This window comes from Tupaia chinensis, unplaced genomic scaffold (assembly GCF_000334495.1).
Source record: "Tupaia chinensis unplaced genomic scaffold, TupChi_1.0 Scaffold147500_2, whole genome shotgun sequence".
Classification (NCBI taxonomy): Eukaryota; Metazoa; Chordata; class Mammalia; order Scandentia; family Tupaiidae; genus Tupaia; species Tupaia belangeri.
The window spans coordinates 386,907-400,071 of record NW_006207352.1 but is presented as its reverse complement, the minus strand read 5'-3'; the positions used below and the strand labels follow the sequence as shown (position 1 = coordinate 400,071).

At 63.4% G+C, this 13,165-nt stretch overlaps 1 protein-coding gene and 1 long non-coding RNA gene across 2 annotated transcripts in view; one reads left to right on the top strand and one right to left on the bottom strand.

The window, feature by feature from the left end:
* Positions 1-13,165, top strand: part of MGLL (monoglyceride lipase) — a 72,251-nt gene that overhangs the window by 36,313 nt on the left and 22,773 nt on the right. Inside the window, exons 4-5 of the mRNA XM_006169809.3 lie at positions 11,268-11,404; positions 12,423-12,533. Of these exons, the coding sequence (XP_006169871.1) occupies positions 11,268-11,404; positions 12,423-12,533 (248 nt within the window). The remainder of the gene's footprint in view (positions 1-11,267; positions 11,405-12,422; positions 12,534-13,165) is intronic.
* On the bottom strand, positions 1,031-4,571 carry LOC114006400 (uncharacterized). The gene is made up of 3 exons (XR_003548120.1): positions 3,480-4,571; positions 3,026-3,250; positions 1,031-1,516 (listed from the first exon to the last, which is right to left on the bottom strand). It is a non-coding gene; the product is annotated as an uncharacterized LOC114006400 (long non-coding RNA).

Genomic DNA, 13,165 nt, shown 5'->3' with positions numbered 1-13,165 from the left:
CCCCTGCCCGCCAGCCTCAGCGCCGGGCGGCTGGGCCTCCCAAGCTGCTGCAGGTTTGCTCTTGGCCTTCGCTCCGGAGAAGCCCACGAAGCTTTGCCCGCAGAGCAGAACCGAGCGAGCTCACGACCAGCCGGGTAAGAGGAGGATGCGCCCTCAGCTTGCCCCTCCGCCCTGCCCTGCGTGTCTGCTCCTGCTCCCTCAGTCATGGCTGATCCCACAGTGCGGAGGCTGAGCTGGCCATGGTGCAGCGGCTGCCCGCTGGGCCTCAGCGGGGCTGCTCTCGGCATGGTGGGCAGCACCGTGCTCCGTGCCCCGCGGGTGCAGGCAGGGCAGCTAGCACTTTGGGGACTCTCGGCAACCCGCTGACTCAGGCGGTGGTCTCTGGTGGTGGTCTCCACCCAGGCCACGGTGGTACGGGACCTGTCCTGGTCACTTGGTGGAGAGTAGCTGTCGGGGTCTGAGCCCACGTCCTGCTGGCTCCCAGGAGCTCTGCCCGTCCGCGGGCACTGGTACAGAACAGCTGCATTAGCTGAGGTGGAGCGGCAGCACCGTGCTGGTGCGCGAGACCCACATGGGAGGCCCCGGTTCGTGCCCAAGGCCTCCTGTCTGCGCCGGGCATGGGCGGTCCAGGCTGGCTGGGCTGCGAGGGGCCCAGCTTGGAGACCCTGTGGGGCCCGTGTCTCTGTCCTTCTCATAGAAGAGACAGACGGATAAACTTTAAAAGTAATTGGACACAAGTAAAGGTGATCATGACACAACTAGACGCTCTGTGAAATCCAGGGCAGGTCAGGACCCGCCTGCTGGGCGGGCTGCCCCTGGGTGGCCTCTCACTGGCTGTAGCGCGGGGCACAGTGCCCTATGGTAAGCCTCTCTGTGGAGTGGAAAACTGCGCTGCCGACAGCTCGGGACTCTGCCGTTCCCTTAGGCAGAGTTTGGAATCCGCAGAGCGTCCCGTCACTTGGTTGCAGACGGTTTCTCAGTCTCACCTCATCCTGGGGGGCTCCAGGGTGAGGCTCACCTGCCCCCCGGCTCTGGCCTGTTCACTGGCCTCAGGGCTTTCTGCACTGCGACTCCTAGCGGGGGTTCTGAGGAGGCTTTGGGGTTGCAGAGTTCTGCCCAGCCTGGATGCCTGAGGCCTCACCACTTGACGCCAACGAGTGGCCCCGGGTAACCCTTGGGAGCGGGCGGCCAGGCCCGCAGACCCAGCCCACAGCGCGCCAAGGCCTGCGTCATCCTCAGCCCGTACCAAGGAGGATCATCTCACTAGATGCCAAGAACCAGTTATGACACTTTTCTGTCATGCTGTTTTCCCTTATTTATACAGTGGAGAGTAGGATGTTTTCAAATAAACCCTCTAAATACGAGATCCTGAGCATGCACGGCTTCGCATTCCGCACCGTGTGCAGCTTCTCGTGGGTTACATCACAAAGCATGTTGGAACAGCTTAGGGAGCCCGAGCGGAGATGTGTCTCCTTGCCCATATGCCGAGTGCTGGCGTCTCCGTACCCTTTCCAAGCTGTCGGCAATTAGTGCAGAAATTAATTTCGGTCTTCATCTCCTGCACAAAACCCAGCTCGACCGACCGCCGACGGCACCAGGTACCACAGCGGCTGGAGAGACGGAGCACCCTGCACCCAGGTCCGTGGACAGACGTGGCCGTCCGCCGACGGGAGTGGAGGGGTGGCTTCTGTGGGGACAGACTGCCTTCCAGGAGCAGGCCGTGGTCTCGGACTCCTTGCCATATGTGCATTTTTGAGAAAACAAGGGAGCGGGGAGCAGAGCCTCCCTGCTCAGGTACCACCCAGCCTGGCCAGGCGAGGGCAGCCCTGCGGGGCAGCTTGCCGTCTTGTCCAGCCCGGGTCTCCTCGCCTCCCCCGTCCCTCCAGCCTGCTGCCTTGGGTCTGTCCCTCTGTCCACGGCCTGCCTTTGGAACCAGTGAGGGCCCTATTTCCCGTGTGAGGGCCGTGTTAGCTGGTGGCCAGTGTCCCACCTTGGTGGCAGCAAATGGACAGGAGGCCCTCCCCTCAGGCACGGCCCCTGCCCGCCTGCGGCTGGCTCGCCTCCTCACACTCAGGCCGATGCCATGCTCAGGGACTTCTGCTTTGGGATGTCGCAGGCCATGGGGACAAACCAGGCTTTCCTTAGAAAATGGCATGAAACTGTGATGCCTATGTTTTACAAGGCACACCCTGGGCCGGCGGGTGGTGTAGTGGCAGAGCACTGGACTCCCACATGGTTAACCGTGGTTTGAGTCCCAGATCTGGTGGCTTAAAATTCACGCAGTGCATGTGTATGCGTGCCCAAAATCCCAGGAGGAGAGTGGGGGAGGAGAGGATTGTGGCATGGCTATCGCCCCTGGGGGTGATTTTTTTACTTTCTGTCTCTCTGGTGAGCGCACGTGCCCAATAACAAAAATATCTAAAAAAAAAAAAAAAACAGCATACCCTGGGCTGGCCTCAGCCCACTGGTTCTAGGAGCTGCGTCCCTCACGGCTGAGTACGGCTCAGACCCAGCCAGAGCTGACGTGGCCCAGGTGCTGAGTATGTCCCCAAACCCTGATAAGATGGAGAAGGGACTGTGGTGTGACCACTCCTGTGGGCGTGTGTGCCCCGCCCCTCTCCCTCCCTTTCTCTCTCTCTCTGGCAAGCTCACGTCCACACTGGCAAGCTCCCGAGGGGTTGTTTCTTGCTGTCTCTCATTGTCTCTCTGTCTCTGTCTCTGGCAAGCCCATGCACTCTATGGCAAAACCCTAAAAGTAAAATGAAATAAATGAAATTTGTGTTTTTTTAAGCAACCCCAAATAGCGGCCCAAAGTAGGGGGGACCCACAGGTGCTGTGCCCCGCTCCACAGCATCGAGGTAAAAGCTGGCATCGGGGCCCAGAAGAGCATCACGGGAAGTGGGTGGGACAGGAAGCCAGTGCCTGGCACGGGGCTGCCACGGAGCTGGGCTCTGCCGGGCGCTGTTTGGGTGCGCTTGCCGTGGCGAGCAGGCAGCCCTCTCGGGACCCGTCGTTTGGGGCTTACCTGTAAGCTCCATGGTACTCCCCGACCAGAGGTGGAGAACGGCGCTGGGACGAGAAGAGGCTCTTCAGACCATGATGCAGGGGAGCTCCCGGAAAGCGGGGGGCCGTCGTGGAAAGGAGGAGTTTGGCCTGTTGGGAGCTCGCGGGGACGGGCCGGGGACCCCGAGCAAACACGGCTGTCGTGACGTGCCATCCTCTGTTCAGCAGCGACGGCGAAAGTCGCCAACTTGGGAAGAAGTTTCATGTGGGGTTGGGCTCACGGTGGGCGCGTGGCACGTGAGGGTCCCCCCATGTGGGGTTGGGCTCACAGTGGGCGCGTGGCACGTGAGGGTCCCCCCATGGCACGGTCACGCCAGGCCCTTCTCCGTCTCCCCCCTTTTGTGATGTTGGCATGCCTTGTAAGCAGCCAGGTCTGGGACTTGAACCAGGCAGTTGGCAATGTGAGAGTCACCCACCTTACGCGCCATGCTGTGGGCTTGCCCCGCTCGGTGTTCTTGAGTTCCTAAGAATACCATGTAAAGAGAGGCCCGCAGTGTCGATGCCACGACACTCCCGTGTCACTGGTAGCAAGACACTGCGGACCGTCTTGGCGCCACACGTGACGTAGCCAAGTGCGGACTGGTTGAGCCGGTGGGGCCGTCTGTGGTCAGCGTCACAGCACGGAGAATGTGACGTGAGGAGCGTGTGCTCAGGGCTTCACGTCAGTGTAGGCACCCGCTGAGCCCCAGCGCTGAGCCCCGACGTGGCCCAGAGCCTGTGCTTCGTACGCTGCAGCTGACCAGCTCCGGGCGTCCTGTGGTGGCCGGGAGAGCAGCCGGTCCCCGGTCCCCAGTCCAGCTGGGGCTCCCACCCTGAGGTGGACGAGCCACCCTTGGCGTCTACCTTGACCTAAGCCTCCTGGTGGCGATGCGAGTGTCATGGCGCTCTGGCAGGAGCCCTGGGCTCTCAGAGGGCGGCTCCATGGCGCCCTGCTCGCCGGGGGCCCTGTGCCTGTTGGGCGTGCTCAGTGTCTTTCCACCGGCTGGAGGCCAGGCAGTGTGCCAGGTGGCGAGGGCGGGCAGGAGTGCCAGGCGGCGCCTCCACACTGCTGTGCGGCAGGGCTGGGAGGGCCGGGGTGAGCTGCAGGCCTGCTCAGGTCCCCGCAGATGGCCTGGCCGAAGGCCTCCATCCGCCCTGTCCGTTACTCTGCGCTCCCGGGCCTGATTCCAGGGCCTGGGCTCCCGTCTGCCATCGCGCGGGACGAGGTATCCTGGGTGGGGCTCGTCCTCCCTTGCTTGAGAAGTCAGCTAGGAACGCTGGGGGTCCCATGCGGAGGCGCCCTCATGCGTGTGCCCGGACCGCAGCGTGTTTACGGAGCCCTGCCGCGAGCACCATCCTCACGCTCCTGCTGTGGCCCCGGGGTCCCCGCGGTAAGGAGGCTGAGCCTTTAAGCACCGGCCCAAGGTCACACGGAGGTGGCCTCCACCCTCTGCCCCAGCTCGTGTTTCCTGTCCTTCTCTGACTTCCGTTCCCTGGTCTTCCTGTTCAGGGGGACGCCTTCCTCCTGGTCGGGGCCAGGGCTCGCAGCCTGCGGGGACAGTAGGCCCAGTGGCCGGTGCGCAGCGGGCAGGTCTCAGCCATCCCTCCCTCCCACCCTCATAGAACTCGTGGCCGGACTTGAACTTGCAGCAGCACTTACCCGGCCGTGGGTTAGGCACATGTGTGGGGGCCTTGCCAGGCCCAGACGACAGGAAGGCACGCTGTGCTCTGTGTCAAGGGAGGTATGACTCTGCGGGGCCCCGGGAGCCTCGCTGCAGGGCCGCTCCGGGACCAGACCCACTTATCCTCCGCGGCCGAGAAAGAACTGACCCGCTTCCCGCATGTCCCCGCAGCCCGGGGCCTGACTGGGAGGCTGCCAGCCTCCCCCAGGCTCTCTGGAGTCCCGCTCCTTCGGTTTTGAAAAATAGAGCATCTCACATCCTGGACGGTGCGCTCTGCCCCATGGAGTCTCCCCGTCTGCTCAGACAAAGCTCCAGGGCCACGCGGGGCACGGAGGAACACCAGCACGAGGCTGCCCTGCTGGGAAGGTCCACGCCCGCGTCCAGCCCCCGAGAACTCGCACGTGCGGCCCTGGCCGTGACCGAGGTCGGCCACTCTCTCATAGAAGCGCGTGAGCTACTTCAGATGTTGAAAGGATCGTTTGTTAGTCTCGACGGAGTCAGACCTGGGTCTCCAGGTTTCATGTGCTTGCGGTTTTACGGACCATTGCCGCCAACGTCTGAGGGGTGTCACGGGGGCTTCTGCCATCTACTGGGCACGGACAGCCAGGCGCTGCTCACCCGGCCCTGCTCTCCCGGCCCTTCTCTCCCGGCCCTGCTCCCCCGGCCCTGCTCTCCCGGCCCTGCTCCCCCGGCCCTGCTCTCCCGGCCCTGCTCCCCCGGCCCTGCTCTCCCGGCCCTGCTCCCCCGGCCCTGCTCTCCCGGCCCTGCTCCCCCGGCCCTGCTCTCCCGGCCCTGCTCCCCCGGCCCTGCTCTCCCGGCCCTGCTCCCCCGGCCCTGCTCTCCCGGCCCTGCTCCCCCGGCCCTGCTCTCCCGGCCCTGCTCCCCCGGCCCTGCTCTCCCGGCCCTGCTCCCCCGGCCCTGCTCTCCCGGCCCTGCTCCCCCGGCCCTGCTCTCCCGGCCCTGCTCCCCCGGCCCTGCTCTCCCGGCCCTGCTCCCCCGGCCCTGCTCTCCCGGCCCTGCTCCCCCGGCCCTGCTCTCCCGGCCCTGCTCACTCGGCCCTGTCACCTGGCCCTGCTCTCCCAGCCCTGCTCACCCGGCCCTGCTCACCCCGGCCTGATCGTCTAGCCCTTCTTATCCAGTCCTGCTCGCCCCGGCCCTGTTCGCCCTGGCCCTTCTCACCTGCCCGTCTCACCTACCCCCTCTCCCCTGCCCCTCTCCCCTGCCCCTCTCCCCTGCCCTTCTCCCCTGCCCCTCTCCCCTGCCCTTCTCCCCTGCCCCTCTCCCCTGCCCTTCTCCCCTGCCCCTCTCCCCTGCCCTTCTCCCCTGCCCCTCTCCCCTGCCCTTCTCCCCTGCCCCTCTCCCCTGCCCTTCTCCCCTGCCCCTCTCCCCTGCCCTTCTCCCCTGCCCCTCTCCCCTGCCCTTCTCCCCTGCCCCTCTCCCCTGCCCTTCTCCCCTGCCCCTCTCCCCTGCCCTTCTCCCCTGCCCCTCTCCCCTGCCCTTCTCCCCTGCCCCTCTCCCCTGCCCTTCTCCCCTGCCCCTCTCCCCTGCCCTTCTCCCCTGCCCCTCTCCCCTGCCCTTCTCCCCTGCCCCTCTCCCCTGCCCTTCTCCCCTGCCCCTCTCCCCTGCCCTTCTCCCCTGCCCCTCTCCCCTGCCCTTCTCCCCTGCCCCTCTCCCCTGCCCTTCTCCCCTGCCCCTCTCCCCTGCCCTTCTCCCCTGCCCCTCTCCCCTGCCCTTCTCCCCTGCCCCTCTCCCCTGCCCTTCTCCCCTGCCCCTCTCCCCTGCCCTTCTCCCCTGCCCCTCTCCCCTGCCCTTCTCCCCTGCCCCTCTCCCCTGCCCTTCTCCCCTGCCCCTCTCCCCTGCCCTTCTCCCCTGCCCCTCTCCCCTGCCCTTCTCCCCTGCCCCTCTCCCCTGCCCTTCTCCCCTGCCCCTCTCCCCTGCCCTTCTCCCCTGCCCCTCTCACCTGCTCTTCTCACCTGCCCCTCTCACCTCCCCCCTCTCACCTGCCCCCTCTCACCTGCCCCTCTCACCTCAGGGCTCAGCGCTCCCTACTGCAGCCCCTCACCACAGAGGCAGTGGGCAGGCCTTCACGGGAAGTTGGCAGAGCGGAGTGAGGCCCGGTGCCCCGTGGAGCGGCCTCTGCCATTTTGGCCTCCTTGCCAGCGTTCGTCTTTCAGAAGATGGAGGCGCTGGCAGGCGGGGCCGGTCTGAGGCAGGAGCAGGACGGGCACGTGGCCCGGGCCGTGCTGGGTCCTGTGGGCCGGACAGGCTCTGATGTGGGACAGGGTTGGCCTTGTCCCGTTTGACACAGCTCAGGGTCTGGCCAGGGCTGATGAGGCCCAGCCTGTGAGTGCCTGGGAGAGGGGCTGTGGGGTGGCTCTGCCAGGGCTGGGCGTGGCCTGGAGGGGCTTGGTCTGAGCGAGAAAGGCTCAGTGGTGAGGTCACCTAGTGGGGGCAGCAGAGGCCCAGAGGGCCAGGCGTCACAGACAGGAGACAGGAACACGGTCGTGCAGAGCATCGGGCGAGGAGCGAGGAGCTACCTGGGAGGCTGCTCCAGGTTCCTTAAAAACAAAGAGCGAGTGAGCAAAAAGGAGAAGCCGCAGCGAAGAAGAGAAAGGAAGCAGGAAGCAGGGAGCATGGCCGGCCTGCGCAGAGCTGCCCAGCCATGGGGGCACCAGAGCAGTCATGTCCTCGACCATGGGGACAAAGGGCTCTCCGGCAGCCAAGAGCCAGGCGGGCACACGTCCGAGACCGGCCCCTTGCCTGCACAGCCCCTCCGCCACGCAGGGACAAACGGGCTCTTTGATTGTTTCCCGGTTCTCACCAGGGAGTGCTGGGCTCAGCTGGGCCTCACGGGACTTCCTCCCCACCCCACTGCAGGGCTGAGGGGTCCCAGCAGCGGCGTCCGATGGAGGCAGGAAGTGCAGGCGTGCTCTGGGGAGCTGCGGGCAGCTGCAGCAGGGCATGTGCACAGGGCAGGCAGCCCCTGTGGTCCTCGCCCCGTGGGCGGGCTCGTGAACAAGCAGGCTGGGGGATTGACCAGAACTGCAGAGACAGACCCCGCGGGGGGGCCTTAATAGGTGGGAGAAGGGCAGTGGCTTGCAGCAGAGATGGAGCCATTACCACGGACTCGCCAGAGTGAAATGCCGTCCACGCCGGGGCCTTCACGTAGCTAGCGGTGAGCAGCCCGGTACTGCGCCAGGGCCCCAGACTGGCACTCTAAAATGGCCCGTTTTCTGGGATCTCACCTCAACTGGAACAAAAACAAGAACGCCCTGCACTCAGATCCCTGCCTCACACCATGTCCCGAGAGGAAGTCTGAAGGGATCAAAGCCAGCTATGAGGGGAGGAAGCCGGGCCTGGAGCGGGCACGGTGGGCGCAGCGGAGGAGCACCTGGGTCTGAGCTGTGCCCTGCAGAGGCTACCAGGAGCACCAGGCTGTGCGTGTCTCACCGGAAAGGAGGTGAAGCCACCGAAAGCTCACAGCAACGAGGGCTAGATGGATCCCGACAAACTTGGAGCCGGGAGGACGGAGACTCAAGCCATCAGAAGAAAAGACTGACGGGAACCAGCAGTTAGCGTAACGGCTATGTCGCTGGACTCCCACGTAGTCGACCGCGGTTCGCGTCCCGGACCCGGTGGCTTAAAACTCACGTCAGGCGCGTGTGCGTGCATGCCCAAGATCCCAAGAGGAGAATGGAGGAGAAGGGACTGCGGCGTGGCCACCCCCCCGGGGGGGGTGATTTCTCGCTTTCTGTCTCTGTCTCTCTCTGTCTGTCTGGCGAGCGCACACGCCCTATAGCGAAAATCTCTCCAAAAAAAGAGGAAAAGACTGACCATGGCAGGTGGCATGGTGGTTTGGCTAAAAAGGCGCTAGACTCCCAAGTGGCCGACCATGGTTCAAGTCCCGGACCTGGTGGCTTGCTTGCTTTCTCACTTTCCTTCTTTCTCTTTGTCTCTCTCTGATCAAACTGGAAAATACTACTAATAAGAAATGAAATTAAATAAAATAATTCTTTGGGCACTGGACTCCCACATGGCTGCCTGTGGTTCAAGTCCCAGACCTGGTGTGGGTTGTTTTCTTGCTTTCTCTCTCTCTCTCTGTCTCTCACTCTGTCCTTCTCTGATCAAATTAAAAATAAATAAATAAATAAATAATAAAGTTAAGTTAAATAATTCTTTAAAAAATGTAGAGAAAAGAGAAGAAAGACCGTCTGACGGTTCCAAGTTAAAACTGGTGTGGAGCATCCAGCACAGATGCAGCCGAGGTCAGATGGTGACTGCAGTGGCCCGGATCTGAGCGCACGAGCCGAGAGCAGGCCCAGCGCGGGCCCTCAGCTCCCCAGGAGAGAGGCCCGGCTGCGAAGTGCCAGGCGGTCGGCACGCATGCTCTCCCGACACCTGGTGGGGTTCGGAACGCCAGGCAGCGAGCCCTGTGGGCAGACTGCGGGGCTGGCCCTTGGCCTCGCGATGCACGCTCGTGCGGTCCGGTCTGTCAATGCCACACACAGCTGCCTGCATCCGGGCGGGTCCCCGACGTCACACCTCCCAAGTGTCCAAGAAGACACCGGAGCTGCTCACCACAGCTGGGTGCTCAGTAAGCAGCAGGCCACACCCCACACGCTGGCCCGAGACTCTGCCTGCGCAAGTTGCGGCCTGCCCCGTGGAGGAGGGCCTGCCCCGTGGAGGAGCTCTGTGTAGCTGCGGAGTGACAGAGGTCTGCAGCCTGTTTGTGAACCAAGGCCATCTCTGGGTATGTTCGAAGTGAAAAAGAATGAAGCACACCCGTGGTAGGGCGTGTGGTGTGCGGCCTTCAGGGAAGAAAGGCGGGTCAGTGAAATAGATAAGCAGGTGACTTTCTTATTTTTGCATGAAGAAATGCTTATAGGGAAAAGCCAGAAAGTGATGAAACGCGGGAGGCGGGAGTGAAAGCAGTCGTGGCGGGGCGGGTCTCACACTCCGACCCCCGTCCTAGAGCGGCCACTCACTTGGAGGAGACACGGAAACAAAAGAGCGAAACACAGAACGTATGGCTCGACAACTTTAATTTGAAATGAATGAGTCTGAGTCTCAGATTAGCGACATAAACACAGAGGGAGTAACTGACCTGTCTCTGGGCGTGGGGCTTGAACCCCAATTCCAGGGGCAGAGGGGCACGGAGAACCCCGGTCTCCCTCTGCAGGGGCAGTGGTGACTGTCCTGGTGTCACTCCGATGGTGTTGCTGCGTACCAGAGACCCCGCTGCATCCAGCTTCTTAGGTGTGCTGGGCCTCGCGCCCAGGCCTCCCACGTGGCCGCAGCCTGCCTGCCGGACAGCAGTGTGTGCTGTCGAGTCGGAAGTAGCACTATGGATTTGTGACTTCTTGAAACTGATTTTTAGCTCAGCCCCCCAAACGGCACAGCAACAGCGGCACTCCCGTGGTGCCGAGCACCCCATGCTGGGACCTCGCCCTGTAAACACCATCCCACACCAAGGGGACTGAGGGCCTCGGAGAAATGCCACACTCTGGGTCTGGGACGAGGGCAGGGTGGGTGACCCTGGCACACTTGTGCCGGACGCAGAGAGCTCTTGGTCACTGGGTGTGCGGGCAGGCGAGCGGCCCCGTGGCGCGCAATGTCAGGGCAGAACGTGGGCTGGACGGGCCTGGCCTCCCCCAGGCCGCACGGACAGCCGGGCAGGTGCCTCCGCCCCTCAGACCAGTTGTACAGCCAGACACCGTCCGAGAGCTCTGTACCCCACGTCCGAAACACGACAGCCGAGTTCCAAGTGTGGGCTTTGTACTCTGCATCCGAAAGGCCGGGCAGGGCCCTTGGAGAGCCCAGGCCCAGCTTGGACTGAGCTGCGGGTGGCTGGGGCCATGCTGACTTGCAAGGAAGGGCTAAAGCAGGGGGTCAGTTTAGGAGACGTTTTGTCTGGAAGTGACTTTCAGTTCACAGAAAGCTGGAAGAACAGTACTGAGAACCCCGGGTCTCGACACACGTCTGCCGTTCTAACTGCGGTCACTCAAAACGGTCCCGCCGCTTGTCTGTGAGCCTGGGCCAGTGAGAAGGCGGCGGCTGCCGGGGAAGACGGGCGTGCGTGCGAAGTCTTCTGTGCTGTTTTACATGTCTGGAAACACTAGCAGGGTGCTGGGGAGGCAGGACGGGCAGACGGTGTGATGGTTACGTGTCTGGACTCCCATGTAGTTGACCACAGTTCGAGTCCTGGACCCGGAGCTTAAACTCACACCGGGTGCGTATATGTGCATGCCCAACATCCTGAGGGGAGACTGGAGGAGAAGGGATTGTGGCATGGCCACCCCCCTGGGGGTGATTTCTCACTTTCTGTCTCTCTGTCTCTGTCTCTCCGGTGAATGCACACATCCTATAGCAAAAACCTCTCTACAAAGGAAAGAGAAGAGAAAGGGGCTGGAAGAACCCAGGCTCTGGCAGGGCTGAATGAGGGCTCTGGCCGTACAGTGGAGGTGACGGCTCCCAGGGAGGGACCCCGGCAGGGCAGCTGCGGCCCCTCCTGGTGACACTCTGCTCTCCCATTTCCACCTGCAGTCGGCCACGGACAGAGCGAAGGGGAGAGGATGGTGGTGTCCGACTTCCACGTCTTTGTCAGGGACGTGCTGCAGCACGTGGACACCGTGCAGAAGGACCACCCCGGGCTCCCCGTCTTCCTCCTGGGCCACTCCATGGTAAGCAGCCCGGCCTGCAGACCAGCGGCTCCCCCCAGACACCTGCCCTAGGTGCTCCCGGGCAGTGCAGCACTTAGGGGCAGGCCAGGCCCTGAGACTGGGCCGGGCAGGTGCCCAGCAGTCCCTTCCTGCTGGGCGCCTGAGTGCACAGCCTCCTGGGGAGTGGTCTGTTTTCCAGCCCGTCGACCCCTTGGTGTCACTGCAGAGTGAGGCCATCAAGAGCCACCGCACAGGGAATGGCTTCTGAGTCCAGAGACACACAGACTGCTCCAGACACATGGCTTCTTTCAGGGCTCCCCACCCAGACGGCCGGGACAGGGGCCCGTGGAAACAAGTCTTCAGAGCTCATCTTTTCAGTGTGTAAAATGCTCTAAGAACCCACCAAGCACCGTCTTGAAATCAGGGGCCTGAATTTGGCAGCCCAGGACAGAGCTGCCTGCAGAAAAACCACCTGTCCAGCTGGGGGTGGGGGAGGGGCTGCTGTTTCCATGGCGGCAGGAGTAGAGGGCAGGCTGGCAGAGTAGCTGCGTGGTGAGGGGAGGAGCTGGCCACCGGGCAGAGTTTCCAATGCCTGGGGATGTTTCTCTGGGCAGGGTCTCCAGCCCCTCGCTGCTGGCGGGCTCTGCTGGTTTCCCTGGCTCCTCTGCAGCCCATCCCGGCGTTTCTCAGGCCACATTTCTGAGGCCTTTGGTGAACCCGGAGCACAGCGAAGTACTCTGTCCGCCCGGGTTAGCACCAGCCCGGCGAGCTGTCGCTGAAGCCTGCGGGGTGGGCGCGCTGCAGGTTAGCCACATTCAGCTCCCTGCACACTTGAGGCCCACACGCAGGAGCCGCATCTACACGTCTGGGAGCTGTTTGCTCTTGGAAACCCAGAGACAGGCACGTGTGTGCTAAGATCATTGCAGGTCTCGTCTCTCCAACGGTGGTCCCCCTAGGGCCCGTGGCCAGCACGTGGCGGAGGAAGAGCTCCGAGGCGTGCCTGGGAGACGGCCCACAGCCCTGTCCGTCTGCTTGGCAGGGGGGCGCCATCGCCATCCTCACCGCGGTGGAGAGGCCAGGCCACTTCTCCGGCATGGTGTTGATCTCCCCTCTGGTCCTCACCAACCCAGAGTCGGCCACGACCTTCAAGGTAAGGGCTCTGCGGTCTGGGTGGCGCTCGTGGGCCCCAGGAGCCAGGTGGGGGCTGCAGTCTGTGCTGGGCTAGAGCTCCACCTACGAGGCTCACACCGTGTGCGAGGCCTGGGGCCGGTGTCAGGTGTGGCTGCTGCTGGGCTGCGAGCTTTCCCCAGAGACAGCGAGCCGCCCGCCTGTGCGAGTGCGTACCGGTGGGGTGTACAGGACAGGCTGCATGGAGTTCAGCTCAGTGAGGTCGCGTTGACCCTCACGCCAGGCGGGCCACTTGCCGACTTCAGCAGGGAGCAGACAGCGAGTGGGGTGGTGACATCTGTGCCATCCCCAAGCTGTTGGCAGCGGTGACAGACAGACCACTGCGCTGTCCGTCCTCGCGCCTGGATCCTCTGTGACCTGCTGTCTCTGTCTTGTCTGGCCTTCCTGAGAGCCCACGGGGCCTTCCCCTGGGGTTCGATCAGGGGTGTTAAGAATGGTGCATGTGGGACCAGCAGTTAGCGGAATGGCTATGTTGCTGGATTCCCACGTAGTCGACCACGGTTTGAGTCCCAGACCCGGTAGCTTAAACTCACGCCGGGCGCGTGTGCGTGCGTGCCCAAGATCCCGAGAGGAGAATGGAGGAGAAGGGATTGC